At 44.1% G+C, this 20,288-nt stretch overlaps 1 protein-coding gene across 1 annotated transcript in view; it reads right to left on the bottom strand.

The window, feature by feature from the left end:
- The window catches only part of LOC125899774 (titin-like), a 53,425-nt gene that overhangs the window by 21,518 nt on the left and 11,619 nt on the right, over positions 1-20,288 (bottom strand). Inside the window, exons 8-33 of the mRNA XM_049594315.1 lie at positions 17,634-17,912; positions 15,983-16,096; positions 13,738-13,998; positions 12,940-13,002; positions 12,595-12,853; positions 12,291-12,360; positions 12,002-12,193; positions 10,970-11,112; positions 10,624-10,769; positions 9,052-9,279; positions 8,715-8,956; positions 8,399-8,631; positions 8,143-8,307; positions 7,857-8,025; positions 6,015-7,708; positions 5,648-5,926; positions 4,855-5,121; positions 4,178-4,450; positions 3,827-4,090; positions 3,125-3,385; positions 2,739-2,999; positions 1,955-2,218; positions 1,567-1,827; positions 824-1,084; positions 409-669; positions 22-163 (exon numbers count right to left, since the gene is read on the bottom strand). Coding sequence (XP_049450272.1) covers positions 22-163; positions 409-669; positions 824-1,084; positions 1,567-1,827; positions 1,955-2,218; positions 2,739-2,999; positions 3,125-3,385; positions 3,827-4,090; positions 4,178-4,450; positions 4,855-5,121; positions 5,648-5,926; positions 6,015-7,708; positions 7,857-8,025; positions 8,143-8,307; positions 8,399-8,631; positions 8,715-8,956; positions 9,052-9,279; positions 10,624-10,769; positions 10,970-11,112; positions 12,002-12,193; positions 12,291-12,360; positions 12,595-12,853; positions 12,940-13,002; positions 13,738-13,998; positions 15,983-16,096; positions 17,634-17,912 — 7,052 coding nt within the window. The remainder of the gene's footprint in view (positions 1-21; positions 164-408; positions 670-823; positions 1,085-1,566; positions 1,828-1,954; positions 2,219-2,738; positions 3,000-3,124; positions 3,386-3,826; positions 4,091-4,177; positions 4,451-4,854; positions 5,122-5,647; positions 5,927-6,014; positions 7,709-7,856; positions 8,026-8,142; positions 8,308-8,398; positions 8,632-8,714; positions 8,957-9,051; positions 9,280-10,623; positions 10,770-10,969; positions 11,113-12,001; positions 12,194-12,290; positions 12,361-12,594; positions 12,854-12,939; positions 13,003-13,737; positions 13,999-15,982; positions 16,097-17,633; positions 17,913-20,288) is intronic.

The following is a 20,288-nucleotide window of genomic DNA, read 5'->3' as shown; positions in this document are numbered from 1 at the left end:
GTGTTTTAGTAACCGCTGTACCTGTCGGACATCTCCAGCTCCTGACCGTCCTTCATCCACATCACCTGGATGTTCGGCTCAGAAACTTCACATTCAAAAGTTGCTCTCTTCTTCTCTGTGATCTTCAGGTCCTTCAGGTGTTTGGTGAATTCAACCACACGGGCTGTAGCGGATAAAAAAAACAAAACCCATATGTATCAGTATGTTTGACGTTAATGAATCAAATGGAGGTAGTCAGTGGTCATTGGGGAAGTCCTCATGTGGTTCTGATGATTGAAGCGTTCTCCTAACATTGAGAAGGCACAGTTACAGACTAACTGGTAAGGGAACAGAAGCTTCTTGCAGCTATACAGTCCAGAGCTGGTGGAGACCAAATTAGAGCTACAAGGAAAAATGAATGATTCTTACCCTCAACATAGAGTTTAGCTGTAGTGACTGCGGAGCCGGCCATGAAGGTGTACTCTGCGCTGTCTCCAAAGTGAACGTTCCTGAGGCTCAGAGTGTGAGTCAGCTGTTTGCAGCGAGCCTGGCATCTGTCTGTGGACCGGATCTCCACGCCGTTCTTCAGCCACTTGTATGTGATTCCCTCGTAATTGATGTTCACTTCAAATGTGACGGTGTCTTTCTCCTGAGCGTTCAGGTCCTGCAGCATTGTTGTGATGAGGATGGCTGGAAAACAAGGTCACCAAAACAATCAGATGCCTTTCAGACAAAAGTGTAGATAGACAGTCCAAAAACTATAGAATAATAATTCCCTTAATATCTTAAATTACAAATAATACGATGTTGCCATCAGTGATATAAACTAAAAGCAAGAGCTTACGGTTAACGGTCAGTGTTGCAGAGACTCGGTCGTTCCCACAGATGAAGGTGTATTCTGCCGAGTCGTCCCTGCTGGTGTTCATGATCTTCAGCTGGTGCAGTTTTCCCTGAACCACGATCCTGAACTTCTCGCTCATCTCAATCTCAACGCCATCTTTCAGCCAGGTGGACGGCACGTTGAAGTGAGAAACTTCACACTCGAACGTGGCCACCTGGGTCTCTGCAACCTGGACGCTCTTCAGGGGTTTGGTGACTCGCAGGGCTGAGGGGACAATGTGAGGAGAAAATGTCAGGAAGAATATTTCTAATTTTTATCTTTTGTGAATTTCTTATGCAGTATACATTTTTACATGGGCAATCATTAATATAAGCATTGTCCAACAGGCTAACACCTCACGCACTTTAGCTAACGCTGACCAGTTTAACCTTGTGTTATTTTGCTATTTTAGTTAAGTATTTGTGTACTAGTTAAAACTCTAAAGGAAACAATACTGAGCTAGTTTTTGGGCTCGTTAGCTAACAAACAGCATTGCATTTATGCTTGACAGAGTCATGTACAGATACATTTCTGAAAAATAGGCTTTTTCAGAAGTTGGTGGTGTTGGTGTCCCTTGAATCTGAACACTAATCTTACTGGTGGTTGATACCTATAAACTCTCGGCTCAGCAACAGTAATGTTCCTGAACACAGTTTAACTTTACATTTCCAAAGACTGCTAATGTGCCGTGCTATGCTAACACTTACACTCGACGAAGAGGTGAGCGCTGCAATGCAGGTGGCCCACAACAACGGTGTACTCTCCCTCTTTGCTGCTGTCCACGTCCTGGACCATCAGTTTGTGGGTCTTCTTCTCGGAGAGCATCCTGTAGTTCTCGTCCTGCCTCAGCTCTGTGTTGTTGAACATCCATTTAACAGGGATGTTGTCCTCGGAGATGCCCACCTCAAATACAGCAGTTGCACCCAACAGTGATGTCACATCCTTTGGTTTCTTCAGGATCTTAAGGGCTGCGAAGAAAATACTGTAGTTTTACAAATTGCTGTGTAACTGTTATATTTGCAACTGTACGTCTGGGCATGTTGGGGTTTTAATTCTTAGGAGTTACATCATAAATCTTGAGTTATGGTTACTTACTTTCAACGTTCAGTCTGGCGTTTGCAGACAGTTTTCCCAGTTTGAAAGAGTAAACAGACTCGTCCTGTGTGTTGCAGTTGTTGATCCTCAGGGTGTGGACTGTGCCTTCAACAGTGATCTCGCATTTATTACTGGGCTGGATCTCAACCCCATTCTTGATCCACTGCGCTCCCTTCACATCCTCATGGGTCAGCTCCAAGCTGAAAACTGCTTCCTGAGTCTGGACCACGGTCAGGTTCCTCAGGGTCTTCTTGATCTTCACAGCTGTGGGGACAAACATTAAGCCAGGGTTTGGTAATTGTTGTGTCAGATCGGATCAGTTCCTCCCAACTTGGGGGTTTACAGTAGTCATTGCTATGGACGGATATTTGCCAGCAAACCAAATTTTAGTAAGGTAAATCTCAATTTAAATTCAGTAATTTTGAGGAAATACTCCAGCCATTTGAGAAACATGCTGGTTAGCCAGCTGACCATCTTTTGGTGTCCAAGATAAGTTTAATTTCTCTTGTGATGAGCTTACAGGAAGTAACAGCTACCCCTTCTCAAAAGAATAGAAATACACTCCATCCAAGAGTCAGCTGGGTTTTCTTTCCAAGGTCAGATTTATCGTTCTATGATACATCTAGGACAAACAAACTACCATAGATTCAACACATTAAAAAGATTTGCTGTTGAACAAATGCTCATTACTTCATATCTAATTCTGTAGTTAAATTTCAATTCCTAAAATATCCGTCCTTCAATAACTCCTTTAAAAAAATGTCCTTCATAAATCAAGACCTACCCTCGACTTTAAGGGTGGCTGAGGTCTTGGAGGTGGCGACCTGGTAGGTGTACTCTCCGACATCGGTGGCTTTGGTGATGAGGATAACGAGGCGTCTGACGGCGCCGTCCACCTCGCTCAGTGTGTTCTCATTAAAGTCAACAGGATTACCGTCTTTCAGCCACCTGCCCTCAGCGGACGGGTTGGCTACTTCACATTCCAGCATGGCGGTCTGAGAGTCGGCCACCACCAAGTCATGCAGGGGCTTCTTGATAGCACCACCTGGTGACAGGAGATTGTTCAGTCAGTTAATGCTTTGTTCAGCCGGCACTAAATTGTGTTTGTCGTCACTGAGGTCGCTACATGACCTAGTTAAAACTTAATTTACCAAACAGAGCCCAGCTTACCTTTCACGGTGAGTGAAGCAGTGCACATCTTCTCACCAGCTGCGAACATGTACTCGCCCTCCGCATCCTTCATTGAGTTCAAGACAGTCAGGGTGTGGCGCTTGTTCTTGGACTCCATCTTGTACTTGGGGCCTGCTTTGATAGGCTGCCTCTTGAAGGTCCAGAAGGCGTCAATGCCCGGGTGAGAAACCTCAACATCAAACGTGACGTTCTCAGACTCAGAGCACTGCTTGTCCGTAATCGGTTTCACAATCTGGACAGCTGTTGGGATGGAACAAGATTAAGTCTTTCATATTCATGATGATAAATGTTACCAATCAAAAATATCAGTTTTGTTTTATTTAACGTTGACACTCTCTTTCAAAGAAAATGAAATTATGAAAGTGTCCAGCAGATGGAGTTGTTTGAGCCTGTTGTTTGTGCAGACAGCTGTTCAGGTGGGATCAAACAGTGAAGTCAGGTTAGGTCTGTGTGGATCATATTCAAGTTTTACAAAAAACGATGTTTTATAAATACTGCAGTGTGATTGGTCAGATTGAAGCCAGCAGATGAATGTCAAGTTTTTATGTCATTGTCTCAACAATATGACTTTAGAGTCACTTTTCTCTCTTCTGGGCCTGTGTGAATGTTCCCCTTACTGTCAAGATTCAATAACTGACAAGTATCTTTATTTATTATTCTCTTTATCCTGGTGCAACTTACTCTGGACAGAAAATCTGCAGCTGGTGTCGGCTCTGCCAACAACCAGTTTGTAGTGTCCCTCATCAGAGGCATAGGTCCTGGTGAAGACCAGACGCTGCTTGGCTCCCTTGGCCACCATCTGGACTCGTTCGCTGGGTGTCAGCAGTTTGTCATCGTGGTACCATTTGACTGAACTGATATCCTGAGCAGAGATCTTGGCCTCCAGAACAGCCTTGGTGCCCTCAACGGCGCTAGTGTCCTTCAGAGGGATCAAGATGCCAATTGCTGCAAGACAAGATAAAAAGTTTGTAACCTTTTCTTTTGGAACACGACATCCTTTGAAAAAAACGACATGCATCTAAGGTGCCTTACTCTGGACGACCAGCTTTGCAGAGGTTGTGATTGCCTGATCGGGAACCACAAAGGAGTAGGTTCCAAGGTCGTCCTTGGTGGTGTCTTCAATCAGAAGTTTGTGAATCTGTTTGTCAATAACAATGTGCACACGGTTGGAGGCGGTGACTGGGTCCCCGTTCTTCATCCAGGTTCCTTCAACATTCTCCTGGGAGAACTTGACCTCCAGCTGAGCGATGTCGCCCTCACAGACGGTCAGGTCCGTCAGAGGCTGCACCAGGGTCACTGGACGCACTGAAGCATCAAGAAAAACATGTTATGCACCAAGAACAACCAGAATCAAAGTCAGACTCATGCTCCCTACAGGCTGCAGGATTCTTGACACACCAATTTCTGAAACTGGTGGACAAACCAAACAACAATATGATGATTCAGCTGTCTCAGATTATGAGCTACTTTGTGGTGCTAAGAAAGCACATGCAATGTCCAAACTCTAAAGGATTCATCCTCTGATGAGCAGGAGTGAAGTGATAGAGGAAAGTTCAGACGTTCACAAACCCCATTAGGAGTCATCCTCAAGGGAACATAAACTCTGACACCAGAAATACAATTTTGGATGGATCAGTGAGATCTGGCTTAGCCAGAAGCTCCAAATTTACTAAAAAAGGTCAAATGTTTTAGTTACTCCCGTTACTCACATTTCATCTTCAGTGAAGCACTTGTCTTGAGCTCGCCCACTTTGAAGGTGTATTTTCCCTGGTCCTCCTTCTTGACATCTTTGACGGACAGGGTGTGTCTTCCACGGCGGGAGGACATGATGTATTTACTGCTGGGAGAGAGCATCTTTTCTCCAAAGAACCAGCTGCCCTCAGCATCTTCACGGGTCACGAGACACTCAAACTCTCCAGTGTATGTCTCAGGAACCTCAGTGCTCTCCAGCTGCTTCAGGATCTCCAGAGGGGCTCCTGTTAATCACATAATACAGACGGTATGTCAGCGGCTACAGTTCAAGTGAAAAATCAATCTTACACTTGGACACAGTAATGAAAGAGAACCATGTTAACCCTCACCCAACCGCAGCAAAGGCATCAGGGAGCAGGTTTTATTGCACTTTCCTTGTATTTGGTAATTATGTATCAGTGATGTGTCTGCTCACTGCTGAGAAATGGAGGATCTGACCTTTGCAGATTAAAGCATGATGTGCTTCGTACACTTGAGCTGATGTGCTGTATTTACTGGTGCTATTTAGAAAAAATATCTAAATAGCATCTACATGCAAAAGTCATCCCTACACAAAAAGATTTAATAACATTTCCTGCGTGACTGGAGAGACTTGCAAGAGAATTTTTCAGTTTATATGCGACTGAACCTCAAACCTAGGAGCCAGATCTTCAGATATGTAGTAACATGTGGTCCAATATGACCATCAGCTCTGAAAAAAGACATAATGTTTAGGTATTGTCCTCTTTGATCGATTGTTTGCCAACCCACCTTCAACATTGAGCCTGGCGGTTGTACTGATGTCCTCATCTACAACCATGCAGGTGAAATCTGCATCATCCCTCATGTCAATCACCAACACAGACAGGAAGTGGACCTTTCTGTCGGAGTGCATCCTGTATTTGTCTCCAGAGAAGATCTCCTTGTTATTCTTCAGCCATTTGACTTTGACAAAAGGCTCATTGGTTTCACACTCAAAAGTAGCCATGGTGTCCTTCTCTTTGGCGTTCACATCCTCCAGCTTCTGTGTGAAGGTGATGACTTGCTTTGCTGTAACAACAATGACAAAATCATTACAAAACAAACAATTCAAATGCAGAAATACATGTGAGTTGTGGAAGGTCCAGGATTGTGTTACCTTGCACCAGCAGGAAGGCGTGGCTGGAAGTTTCTCCAGCGGTGTTCAAAGCTTTAACCATGATGCTGGCAGAATCCTCGGCCCTGACATTTCTGATCACCAGTTCACACACATGATCCTCAGGCCAGTACCAGTAAATACGGTCAGACTTCTCTAGCTGAACACCATTCTTGAACCACTGGCACTCAGGATCTGGTCTACCAACGACCCTGACTCTGAACTTGACTTCTTCGCCCAGTGCGACTGTCTGGCTGGTAATACGCTCCAGGATCTTTGGAGCTTCCATGCTGGCGGAAAGCTTGACCCGCTCTGGTTGTAAAGGTTTAGCTGTAATTTTGCGGCGCTCTTCCTCCTTCTTCTTCTCAGCCTCCTCCTTCTCCTTGGCGTGGTGAAGCAGCTCCTCCTTTGTTTTCTTCAGCAGATCCTCATAGGAGTCGTCCCTCTTACGTGACTTGAGCTCCACTGCAGTGATGGACTCGTAGTATCCTTCCTCTGTCCTGCGCTTGAACTTGCTCCTCAGCTCCTCTGTCTCCTCCGTTGCTTTCTCGCGGACGATTCTCTGGGCCTTCTTGAGCTTGACTACCTCTTTCAGCTGAGAGTCTTCTGTGGGCTTCTCAACCTTCACCACCTCAAAGGGCATTTTTCCAGGTTCGGGTACCTCAGCTACCTTACCCTCTGGGGCTCGGCGCAGATGAGTTCTGAAGTCCTCTTTCTGCTTAATCTCCAGTTTCACGGTGTGCTCAGCTGAGCCCAGGATGTTGTCAGCCACCACTTTGACCTCTCCTGAATCATAGGATTTGATTTCAGTGATCTCCAGATAGTAAATACCATCATAACGAAGTCTGTATCTCTTGCTTTTGCGGATGAGTTGCCCATTGAGGTACCAGTTAACCTTGGGTGCTGGATAGCCGGTCACTCTGCAGCGGAATCGTGCAATGTCGCCTTCCAGCACGCTTGCTGGTTCAGGTAGAAGGACAATCTCAGGTTTGGTCTTCTCTATTTCTTCATCAGCGGTGACTCCTGTAGGTCCTCCCTCGTGAGCAATGCGCTCAATCTCATCCATTCTGTGCAGTCCCTTCCTGCCTTCAGGAAGCTGGGTTTCTTCAACAAGGCCTTTCTCATCCTTGACAACGAGAGTGGCCGAGGTCTGGTCAACTCCAAACTTATTGGTGGCTCTACAGGTGATGACGCCGCTGTCTCTGGCGTAAGCAACTTCATAGTCAAGACTGCAGTAGCCAAATTCATTTACCATGCGCAACCTATTAGCAGCTTCCAGAGGTTTGCCATCATGCAGCCACTCCACTACCATGTTAGGATCACCAATAGGGGTCAGTCTGCACTCAAAATGAGCTGGACCAAAGCGCTTCATTCGGACAGAGGTCAGCTTCTTCTTGAACTGTGGTTTCTGCTGCTTCTCTTTGTCGTAAAGGTCACCCTCCTCCCACTGCTCTTGACCATATCGCAGATGAAGGGGCTCCACCTCTGGAGGGGTGATCTCTTTGGCTTTGTAGGTTCCTTTGGGAATAATGAGCTTCCTCTCTGGTTCAGGTTCAACATAGTCCACCTCAATGTTGACTCTGCAGCGAGTGGTGTCTCTGCCGGCCTTGTTAATGGCTGTAGCTGTATACCAGGCGCTGTCTGAGCCAGCTGCTGAGGGAATCTGGAATTTGGCCTCTCCTCTGGTTCCTTCCACCCTGGAAAATAGATATATCATATCAGAATATCTTCAACATTTGGGTCTTACTTTGATAAATACTTTGGAATGGGTACTTGACTAGTCAGTTTTTAGGTAATTGAAAAATCTAATTACTTTATTATATGTGTAATCAAAATCAAACATACCTTATGTTTGGGTGCTTCTGTGGGGTGATAATGTCACTGTTTTTCAGCCAGACAATATCAGGCAGGGGGTTTCCAATGGCTTTGACAGCCAACTCAACCAGAGTACCCTGCTTCACACTGATATTCTTCAGCTTCTCAATGAACTGGGGGCGCACCAAAGTTTCTTTAGCTGAAAAAAAAAAAAGACAAGAAATTGTTAAGACGCCTTAAAATGAACAAAGTTTGCAAGTCTCTTTTCAAAAAAGCTCAGTGTCCACAAAAATTCCAGGATGAACTGCAGTCATACCATCAACAGTGAGGGTGACGGAGATAGACGAACGTCCAGCTCTGTTCTGAGCAATGACTGTCCACTCTCCAGAGTCATGTGGCATGGCTGGGACAATAATCAGGGACTGGGTACCATCCTCTTTAACTACTATCTTGTGGGTGTAGTCACTAACCACTTGTTGTCCTGAGGAGGCAATGTACAGATTTTGGTTAATGTGAGACCAACAAATCTTATTCAAGAACACTTAATGAAGATTTACCAACTATCTACTCACCATTGTGGAACCAGTATGTGTCGGGCATCGGTCTGCCAACAACCTTCAGGTCGAATCTGGCGGTTTGCCCCTCAGAGCATTTACATGAGGCAGGTTTCATGACAAAAACAGGCTTGTAGAGTCTTTCTAGCTGAGCCTCATCTGTCTCGTCAAGTCGGCGGGCTGGTGAGCGTCCTGGAGAACGGCTGGGAGAACGTCCGGGTGAGCGGCTCAGAGAACGAGGAGATGTGGACCTGAAGATGAAGCAGAGTTGTTGTTTACCAGATGTCCACAGTTCTACAATTCAGAAATACTTCTTAGTCCTTTTAGACCTTACCTGATCCTCTGCATCGCTGGCTGTGGTGCAAATCTCTGAGGTGCTCCAGCTCCGGATGGCTCTACGTAGAGCTTCCCAGAGCTGACAGTATTTCCCTTCATGTTGGTGGCGAAGGCGGTGTAGACGCCCTCGTCTTCTGGTTGCACCACAGGCAGACGAAGGCTGGCTCGTCCATCTTGAAGAACTTCCATCTGGTAATGGTCGCCAGGTTTGATACGCTGGCCATCTTTGAACCAAGCAATCTGGTAGAAGGTGAAATGCCATTGTAAGACCAATTCATTTAAAACCAACAGAGACATTTTGTTTTACAGAAACCCATTTTTCAAATAATCGGTACCTTGGGGAGCGGCATTCCACTCATCTTGCAGTGGAAAGTGACACCCATTCCCTCCATGATCCTGTAGTTTTTGACGGGAGTGTCAAAGGCAGGCTGCACGGCCTCAGTGGGGTCAGCAGTCACCATCAACTCTCCATCTTCTGTCACAATCTCTTTGTAGGTAATCTTCATAATGCGGAATTCAATCTCCTGGATGATCCTCAGCTCAATGGCAGAGAGATGGAATTCCTACAGACGAGATGAGACAACATTTGAACATGACATATGTTCAGGTACTTAAGAGTTCTTGACAGTAATTCTGTTGTTTTAGAGGTGACTGTTGATCAGCAGTCATCCACTCACTGTTGGCTGGCGATTAAAATATTGGCAAAGTCCTAGTTGTCGAGTTAGGAATGGAGATATGACTGCATATTATGGGAATACTTGGGGATATTTACACTATGATATAAAATGTTTAAAGGTATTTACATCAATGCTGTGACTTGTTTCCCTCCTTCCTTTCTATCTGAGCATGGTTTGTGCACCGCTTAATTACAATATTAACTTAAATCAACATTGACAAAAGTTTTTAAAAAGGCCCTGCGGTATACCTGATCTTAAGGTCTGACATGGCTCTGGGTCAAAAACTACACACTGATCAGCCACAACATTAAAACCACCAGCACATGGAGTAAATAACTTTGATCAACAACACAATGTTCTGCTGGGAAACCTTTGGTCCTGGCATTCCTGTGGGGGCCGCTTGACATGTTCCATCCACCAAAACACTGTATTGGACCAGCCCCTGTACTTGGGGCTGTACATAAATTGTTCAGGAATGACCCAAGGGACGTGATAAAGAGCATCAACCTGGCCTCCAAATTCCACAGATCCCAATCTGATTGGGCATCTGTGGAAGGTGGCATTATCCCACCTCCACTGCCAAAACCTCGATGCCAGGCACCACAGGACAACCCCAGAGGTCCTGTGTTCATGTCTCAACGGGTCAGAGTCAAGTCTGATCCACGGTGGGTCTTTTGACCTGTCAAGGCACAGACACAGGACCTTATGGGTATCGCCATGTCTTAGAAATGCTCAATCACTTTAGGATCTGAAGAGTTTGTTCAGGTCGACGCCTTGAACTCTTTGTCACATTCCTCAGGCCAGCAACCACAAGGGGTGCACTTCGTCCTTTACTGTGTTTTGGTAGGTGGAATGCATTAAGTGGCATCCACATGAATGTCAGGACCAAAGGTTCCCAGCAAAACATTGTAACAAGATGATCAATGCTATTCACTTCACTTGTCAGTGGTTTTAATGTTGTGTTTGATTGGTGGATCTCTTTATTATTTAGGTTTATGTTGTACTCACCATTGTGTCTATTTTTGTATAAATCTGTTAAATGTGTTTACTTGAAGGTGACAGGAGCAAACACAAGGGTCAGAGAGGTAGTGGTATAGGTAGGGGCTGTTGAGATTGCCCTCTAGTGGTTTAATCTGGCCACATAGATACATAAAGTTCCAAGTTACCCTGAAATACATCTTTCAAAACTACTCCTAGAGAACTTCCAACCGTGGCTCATGATGCTCCTACCTGTCCAGATATAATGGTGGTGGTCATCTGCTCCATGGTCGTAACCACAACGGGGGGAACATCTCCCACTTTGGGCTCCTGCACCACGGCTGTCACTTCAGTCTTAAATGTTGCTTCTTGTTTCTTCATGTAGGCTTCATATTCCTCTGTTAGCAAAACAAAGCATTCGGCGTTCCATAACCTCAAGCAACTTATTTCATTGCCTGAACAAACCCTGACATCAGAGAAGAACCAGTACTCTGTAGCTCTTATCAAGACATACAATATATCTTCCAGTTTGATGTCTTTGACTCTTTGCTCTCTTGTCTTATTTCAGTAGATTTTACTGATGCAGATGTTTACATACCTTCCTCCAGCAGACTGGCAGAGGCTGAGACCTCTCCCAGCTTGTTCTTGGCAAAGACAGAGTATTCTCCGGCGTCATCAGCGAAGGTCATGGAGATCTCCAACTTGCATTCTCCAGTCTCCTTCTTGTAGGCAACTTTGTATCTGATGGACAGCAGAGAAGGAGCATGTAAATGCAATGACTAGTGCCCCCTCCAGGGTGCAGTATTCATTACAGACCCAATCTGAACAAACATTATTGAGATGATTTATATTTTTCTACAGTCTTGCCAGAAATGGAGCTAAAAATCTCAAGTTTGCCCCAAGGGTAGTGCAGGAGAGAAGCACAGCGTAAGATGCCAACAAAGTCAAAGAAAAGTGAGGAAGAGGCAGAAAAGGACTATGACAAAAAAACTGGGGATATTTCTGGTGTTTAAACTTAATGATTTGCACCATTCTGGGAAACCTTGATCACTGGTTTCCAAAGTGTTTCCAATGTGTGCAAAGAGCAGCCTTTCCTCTGTGATTTCAGATTACTGGAATCAAACCGGGGACAATCACAGCTCATCATCGGCATCCTAAGCCAGTACGCCACTTAATGCTCCAAACGTTTCCACTGTTAGGTATCATATGTTGTATGTTTTTGTCTGTCCTGTTTTTTAACCTCTTGGAACTGGGTAGGAAATAGCAGTTCTCACTTTGACACATTATCTCTTGGGTTTATCTAAATACAATCCATTACATTTTTACCATTCATTTTCCAATAAGAAGTTGTCATATATCACAAGTTTTATATGAACCGAGTTAAATATTCAAACCCAGGACTTCATGTTTTCAAGGCCGCACATTATAGATGTCTCGAGCACCATTTTCTACACATAAGCCCAGAATGTAGCCGAACAGATGGTTGAGGTGAGTGACTCAGTCACAGACCCAGGGACAGTTGGTACTTTGGGTTTACAGTAAGAAGTTAATCAAATAAAGTAAACCACCTAAATTCTTGGGACTCTTGGCACCATGAACCTGACCAGTACTTTTTGACCATATTACTTACCTGTATCCAGTGGTGAGTGGTACACCACTCTTTTTCCAGATGATGTGAGGTTTGGGGCTTCCTCCAACCTGACATTCAAACACGACACTTCCTCCTTCCACCAGCTTCTGGATGGTTGGTGTCTTGATGAAGAAGGGAGCGGCGGCCGCAGCATCTGACTCAGCCACCTCCTCTTTGGCTTCTTCGGTTACTCTGAAAACATAAATCTGTTTTTTAGGACCGATCTATACAGACAACTATGTTTAGGTCTTAACAATTAATTTGACTGAATAGATCCTGAAGGACTCACAGTTTCTCAGCAGTTTCAACACGTTCAGTGATGACAGTCATCTCCTCTCTGCCCTCGATGTCCTCGGACACTGGAAGAGAAAGACAGGGTTAGTCTCGAAAAGGAGGCGCCACCTCAAACAGAAAAGATTCCCAGTACCAAAGGGAGGAAGGATTCAGCAAAAGATCAAACAGAAGAGAACCCACAATAGAGCCCTGAGGGTCTCAAGAGGTAACTGCATTCAGAGGGACATCGAAAACCCTCTATTTTAGGGATACAATGCAATTGTTATTTTGTTGACAGTTTTTCTACTGTTTGTACTCACCCTGGACAAGCAGGTAGCAGGAGGTGCTGACAGTTCCAGCCTCATTTGTGGCAGTGCAGGTGAAGCGTCCACTGTCTTCAGCAAATGCCTCACGGATCACCAGCTGGGCGAATCCGTTCACGTAGCTTATCTGGAAATCAATGGAGCTCTCAATTTTGTAGTCCTCTCTGAACCACATGATGACAGGTGTGGGGTGACCGCTGATCTGGCACTCCAGGGTCACCGACTCGCCCTCTGTCACATTTGTGTTCTTCAAGCCCTGCAGAGAAAACGTAACACTTTTAGAAATTTCTCCGCTTGGGCATAAACACATTTAGTGGGTTTGAGGAGAACACAACTACTTACCGAAACCAGTGTGGGTGGGACTACGGCGCCACCTGCAGCAGGTACAGCTGCTGCCTCCATCACCTGTCAGACAGACACAGATTTGTTAGCACTTCAATTTAACAAAAGACGCACCTACTTTCAAAATCAATGACATGGACACAACATAGCAAACACACTCTGGACAGGACTTCTAACTTGCTGATCACGACCAGCATGAAAAGAAAAGACGACACAGCACAGAAAGATGGAGAGGAGGCTGGATGGGCTCAAGAGGTGAGAATGAGGTGGTCAATAGCATCGACGAGCATGTTAAAGTTTTTATTAGAGGGATGATAAGTCCTGGATTTTCACACAAATCAAGAAAACCTGACTTTTAAATATCTAGACCTAAGGTCATCAAGTAGCTCCTTATTTTTGCATTATCTTTATTTAGGTATTCTTTAACCAAATGAGTAGTGAGGATGAAAATATAAAGTTTTGGGTGGTGCTAAAATTGAAGGGGCTGCTAGAATCCAAAGGATTCAAGCTCTGGGGAGTAGGAAAAATTCTGCTCCTCAGATTTAACATGGATAAATTGGCCATTGATGGCACTGGAACAACGGTCAGAGAGGTAATTTGGGGATCAATATACACAGCAGCTGTCATGGTATTCTTGCCAGTAGATTTGGAGATATCTTGCTTTGGATCAAAGTCTTGGACGAACACAAACATTGATTCTTAATTGTTGTTTTGGACTGTAGAAGTTATCTGATCTTCATTGACTCATCAGGTTTTCTTGTCCTGTTCGGATCCAGCCCACTAAACTAGATTACAAACCTGGACTCCCCACTCCTCATATACTCTCTCCAAGCCCCCCGAGAACACCTTCCCAGTCTGTAACTCAGTGCCTAAGTGACTCTGATATTTCTCAGCGAAGTCCTTGAATGGTGGAGGGATTGGCTCCAGTGTCTTTCTGGTCTCCACCACTGTACGGGACGGACTGGGAGACTTGACTGGCTTGATGATCTTTCTAGCTGTGGCAGAGGAAGAAGATAACTCCTTCTGCAGAGTGGCGATAGCAGAGCCGGCGATGGAAACCTGACCGACCCAAAGAGGAGGAACAGGTACACGATCATCAGTAAAATATGTTGGTTTGTTTTGAAAGTTTGTGTTAAACCACAGCACAGGGAGAGATCTACCAACGTTAGTTTTATTAAAGCTACAACAGGGAACTTAAAATAAAGCTGGATTAATAAGTCTGGAGTGTGTTTATTGATTAAGGGGGTGAAGAAAAACAAGGTTAAAGGTGGATTCATTTGTTATTTTATAGACATTCTTACTTCACTACAGTTCACAACAAGTTTGCATTTCAGGCAAGCAGTAATAGCCAAATGACTGTTTGCTAAACTGTTCCCTTCCCCAAGCAGCAACTGTCCAATCATAGCTTAGTAACGGTAAGCACAATGTGATATATCCAAGCTGGACATGCTCCTGGACAAACATAGCAATCAACCAATCACAATCCTCTGACATCATCAGTGTGCTGTCGCTGGGCTTCCTTCAAAATTCAAATTTGTGCTTCTTCAGAGCTAGGCTAATTTTCCGAATTGAAGGAAGTAAAATTAAACAAAATCCTCAGTAACACTGGAAAAAAACCTTATAAGTTACTGCAGGGATAGCAATTAGCTTGCTCACCAGGTTGGCTATGGGCGGAGACATTGTGTATTAACATTAAGAGTAAGAATAATGTTATTTTGCAATTGTAAAGACCTAAGGACACACTTTCCCTCTTTTCAATAACCTATTCAAAACTATATTTATGCAGGATTGCATTGTTCATGTTGATCTTTGACCATCACTGCCATGTTGATCCTGAATAATTTGTTTATTTTGATCGGGGACCATCATCGTCACCTTTACTCTGGATAATTTGCTTATGTTGATCTTGACTCTTACTGCCATGTTGACCCTGAAAAGAATCACTTAAGTTGATCCAGGACCATCACTGCTACGCTGATGTCGACATTAATTAATAATCCAAAATCAGTGTGATGATGATGATGATGGTCCTGGATAAACCTAACCAAATCTATCCAGGATCAAGATTGCAAAAAGTTGGGATATTGTGATAACTGCAGGAATTTGCAACTGAAAAATGTTACTATCCTTATCTTTGTCAGTGAACAGCTTCCTGTTAACATAGCCTACCTAGTTAGCAAGCTAGCTTGCTAATATTCTTATCTATTGGCAGGTTTACTCATTAGCATAGTTAACCTAGTTAGCAAGCAAATTGCTAACCCTGCAGAAGCCTACAAGTTTTATGTTTTTTAAGTGTAACTGAGTTATTTGTTTAATTGCCCTAAATTCAATTCGGAAAATTAGCTTAGCTCTGAAGCAGCACAAAGGAATTGTGAAACAAGCACAGCAGCAGCACGCTGATGATGTCAGAGGGCTGTGTTTGGCTGATTGTAATGTTGGTCCAGGAAAGCGACGTGGGATGTTGATCCAGGAGCATGTTCTACTTGGCAAAATCTTGTTGCGCGCAATGGTAACTAGTCACAGCAGATGTGTCACTGTTTCTTCACAAGCTGAAGCGGTGTAGGACGAGTTGTAGTCAGAAGGATACTGTGGTCTTATGTACACTGCTAACACTGCGCAGTTAACTAGCTAACTATGTACACAGTAACCAAGCATCACTTCCAAAGCCAAGAGTTAGCATAGCATTCAGGACTGAAACATCCACTGTGTAGGTGCCAGTCCTGAATGCTATTAGATTTTACACTAGCATTGCTAACTGTACCTTTTAGAATAAATCAGGACATTGAGTTTTTAACTGACTTAGGAGTTAATAGGCTAACAGGCCAGCTAGCTACAGGTGATAAAATTTAGTTCTAGCATTCATTGTAGCAGCAAAGACTCATTTTGAGATCGGGGAGGTTGACAGGTCAGTAACACTGACTGAGGAGGATGGGCTTAGCGAAGGGTCAATTATAGGTTTTATTATTAACTAAAGTTGCAATTAATTCAAATGCTGTTTCTTAGTTCACGTTTTCTACTGCTTGCCTGATGTTGCCTCTCTTACCTCAGAGCTAGGTTCATGTTTTGGGACAGAAACTTTAGAAACTGTGAAATGTGGAACTGGGGACGGAGCGGGACCAGTTTCCACACGGGAGATGATTTCTGTCGTTTTCTGAATCTGGAGTAACCAACAGAGTTCACATGAGTGTTACAACCTCAGGAAGATTTAAGAACTGGACAATATATGTATTTATATGTAAATGAAAATACTTTATTCCTATAAGTACTGAAAACAATGACATGGTTATTAAGAGATTTGCCTTTCTAAAGCACTGGCAAAAATTTTTGCTCATTTTCACGAAATTTAATCAGGACTTTATTTTACAGTGATTATCATCAAGGACAGTACAGAGTCGTTATAGTTTCTATGGCGACCTGGGAATCATTATTGTTTCTATGGACATCTGGGAGTCATTATTGATTCTGTGGACATCTGGGAGTCGTTGTCGTCTCTGTGGAGACCTGGGAGTCGATTTAATTTTTTTGGACGACTGGGAGTCGTTATTGTTTCTACGGACATCTGGGAGTCTTCATTGTTTCTTTGGAGACCTGGGAGTCATTACAGTTTCCATGGAGATGTGGGAGTTGTTATTGCTTCTATGGTCACCTGGGAGTCATTATTGTTTCTATGGTCACCTGGGAGTCATTATTGTTTCTATGGTCACCTGGGAGTCGTCATTGTTTCTGTGGTCACCTGGGAGTCATTATTGTTTCTATGGACACCTGGGAGTCGTTATTGTTTCTGTGGTCACCTGGGAGTCGTCATTGTTTCTGTGGTCACCTGGGAGTCGTCATTGTTTCTATGGTCACCTGGGAGTTGTCATTGTTTCTATGGACACCTGGGAGTCATTACTGTTTCTATGGTCACCTGGGAGTCGTCATTGTTTCTATGGTCACCTGGGAGTCGTTATTGTTTCTACGGACATCTGGGAGTCTTCATTGTTTCTTTGGAGACCTGGGAGTCATTACAGTTTCCATGGAGATGTGGGAGTTGTTATTGCTTCTATGGTCACCTGGGAGTCATTATTGTTTCTATGGTCACCTGGGAGTCGTCATTGTTTCTGTGGTCACCTGGGAGTCATTATTGTTTCTATGGACACCTGGGAGTCGTCATTGTTTCTGTGGTCACCTGGGAGTCGTCATTGTTTCTATGGTCACCTGGGAGTCATTATTGTTTCTATGGTCACCTGGGAGTCGTCATTGTTTCTATGGTCACCTGGGAGTCGTTATTGTTTCTGTGGTCACCTGGGAGTTATCGTTTCTATGGACACCTGGGAGTCATTACTGTTTCTATGGTCACCTGTAGACACCTGGGCGTCGTTACTGTCCTATCATTTTGTTATCATTAAACCATGAACACCAACCACGATATAATACCAAATTAATATACTCATACATACTCTTTTTCCACCTAAGGGTTCTTTACAAGGGGACTCTGAAAGTCACAAACACTTGAATTGATAAGCATAATCAATAACAGGACTATAGGGATTTATTTTTCTCAAATTTGTTAAACCTTGAATTGTTTGTGAACCCGAAAAATTGTTTGACAGTGCAGTACAAAAGACTCTTTTATAACCAAACCAGCTGATCTGATCATTTGGTCAAATTTCTTTGTAATTTTGTTGTTGATTAGCTTTGGAGGCCTAGCTAACCTGAGGTGGTGGCAGGGTTGGTTCAGGTGTAAACTCTTGAGCAGTAGTAAGCATTTGACCAGTCTGTACTCTTGTTGTTGTCCGGCTGGCTTGATACTGTTGATCGGCAGCCAAGGCAGCGGCGGCAGCGGCGGCCTCCTGCCTTAACTCTGCCTCTACAGCCTCAGCCTCCTCCTCTTCAGCTGGATCGCCCTTGACATGCACAGGCTGACGGACACGAGCGAGGTCAACGGCAGCCATCACCGTGGCCACTGCCCCGGCTCTTTTCCCTCCCTCAGCCTGGAGACACAACCAGCAGCACATAGATCTCAGGACATCCATGGCAAGACAGCAGGACAGAGACAGGCAGGTGGGCAGGGGGAAATTTGAATATATCTACTTATCTTATTTTAGCAATTAGTTCTCTCATATTATTACAGATTCATCTGTGTGTCTGCTCTGGTTAGGGGCTATTTCGATTTAAATGTCTTCAACATTTTTGGAACATCTTACAGCTTGTGATGACTTTGTTCCTTGGACCTGTTAGCTTTAGCCTCGGCTGTTAGCATGGTTTAATGTCTGGGACCTGATAGCTATAGCTTCACTCTCTTAGCATGGTATAATGTCTGGGACCTGTTAGCCTTATTCTCAATCTGTTAGGATGGTCTCATGTCTGGGACCTGTTATCTGTAGCGTAGCCTCAATCTGTCAGCATTGTATCATGTCTGAGACCTGTTAGCTTTAGCCTCAGTCTTTTAGCACAATATCACGTCTGGGGCCTTTTAGCTTTAGTCTCAATCTGTTAGCATGGTATCATGTCTGGGACCTGTTAGCTTAAGCCTCAATCTGTTAACATGGTATAACTTATGTAGCTATCATTCATTCATCTTCTAACCGCTTCATCCTCTTGAGGGTCGCGGGGGGGCTGGAGCCTATCCCAGCTACATCGGGCGAGAGGCAGGGTACACCCTGGACAGGTCGCCAGACTGTCGCAGGGCTGACACATAGAGACAAACAACCATTCACGCTCACATTCACACCTACGGACAATTTAGAGTTATCAATTAACCTAGTCCCCAATCTGCATGTCTTTGGACTGTGGGAGGAAGCCGGAGTGCCCGGAGAGAACCCACGCTGACACGGGGAGAACATGCAAACTCCACACAGAAGGGCTCCCATGCCCGGGATCGAACCGGCAACCCTCTTGCTGTGAGGCGAGAGTGCTAACCACCACACCACCGTGCAGCCCCTAAGTAGCTATTAAGTGCATATTTAAGAGGTATTCATAGTTGTAGTTTTGACTTTCGACACAGTCAGGCTAGCCGTTCTCCCATGCTAAAATCTTTATGCTATGCTAGGCTAACCATGCTGTGACTCCAGTTTTCCAGCTGAGTGGATGTGGCACAACTTAATTTAAATTTAAGGCCTCGGGTCATTAACTGAGAGAACAAAATAAAGAATTGGCCCAACACTTTACCCCTCGACACCAACCTGCCTCTGTAAAAAACACCAAAACTTGTGCATGCACACCAGTATCACTGTTACGATCAAGTTTTCAGAGAATCTGATTCACATGTTTGTATGTGTAAACATAATTTCCTGATCACTGAAATCTAAATCAGCTCTTAATTTGCTTTTTGGACCGAAAGCAAAACTGTGATCCGTGTTTTGGATCAATGTCCAAAAAACACAAAGTTAAGATAAAAGATTATTTCATGGACATGATACTTGTGTGCATGTTAACGTACCCACATAAACATTGAAGCTTTCTGTTTGACATGCAGGAAATAAAACACTGCAATCAGCTGAGAGTCTGTAAAGACCAACAGGAAGAAAAAAGAAGTAAAGGTGCAGAAAAGTGACCTGGAAACCTCAAGCTGGTGGAAACAAAATTCAAAAAAGAGGTGGTGAAAGTGCTCAAAAAAGATAATGGAGCAAATGTGGCGTGTCCACTCATGTACCTGCTCCTCTGGCTGCTGGGAGACATCTTGATAAAGATCACAGTAACACCATTTGTCCTGATTAACAGATGGACTGTCTTCATCACATGAACGGGGCAAGGCGTCACAGTTATGAAACCTTAACGTTTCTTTGGTTGAATCAAGGTTTGAAACAGGTGACGATTCTTTAAAGATGGAGGAGAGATCTGTACAGATGTATGATGGACTACGACACATCTCCATCATGTCTTCATCACTCAAGTTGTCCGTCGGTGTCTCCACACAGCTCTCTAAAGAATTGATGAATTCTCGCTCCTCTGAGGACACCGTGTCCTGGTCGTCAACAGTTTCACAAATATCCTCCTGGCTTGTGTTTATTTCATCACCGTATGACTCAGTGTTCGAATGATGGACGTTATGGTTACATGTCATTTCCTCGTCGTCCCACCCCTCTGCGTTCGGAGTAAAACTCATGTCATCTGGGGCTCCAGATGAAACAGTTTGAGGCTAATAACCAAATCAAAATGATTAAGTCTGGTGTTCACCATAAAAAGAGACTTGAACAAGTTCAGGAAACAGACACAAACCAAGAATGTTAAAGTGGTCAACACAAAAACATTCATACTGAAATAAGATGGATGAAAGAAATGGAACAGACCAGACTGTGGGACTGAAGGATGGAGGTTCCTGAATGTGATTTGAAAATGTCTTTTAACCCAAACTTCAATAACCCTTT

This window comes from Epinephelus fuscoguttatus, linkage group LG13, assembly GCF_011397635.1.
Source record: "Epinephelus fuscoguttatus linkage group LG13, E.fuscoguttatus.final_Chr_v1".
Classification (NCBI taxonomy): domain Eukaryota; kingdom Metazoa; phylum Chordata; class Actinopteri; order Perciformes; family Serranidae; genus Epinephelus; species Epinephelus fuscoguttatus.
This window is presented reverse-complemented; position numbering and strand designations above follow the sequence as displayed.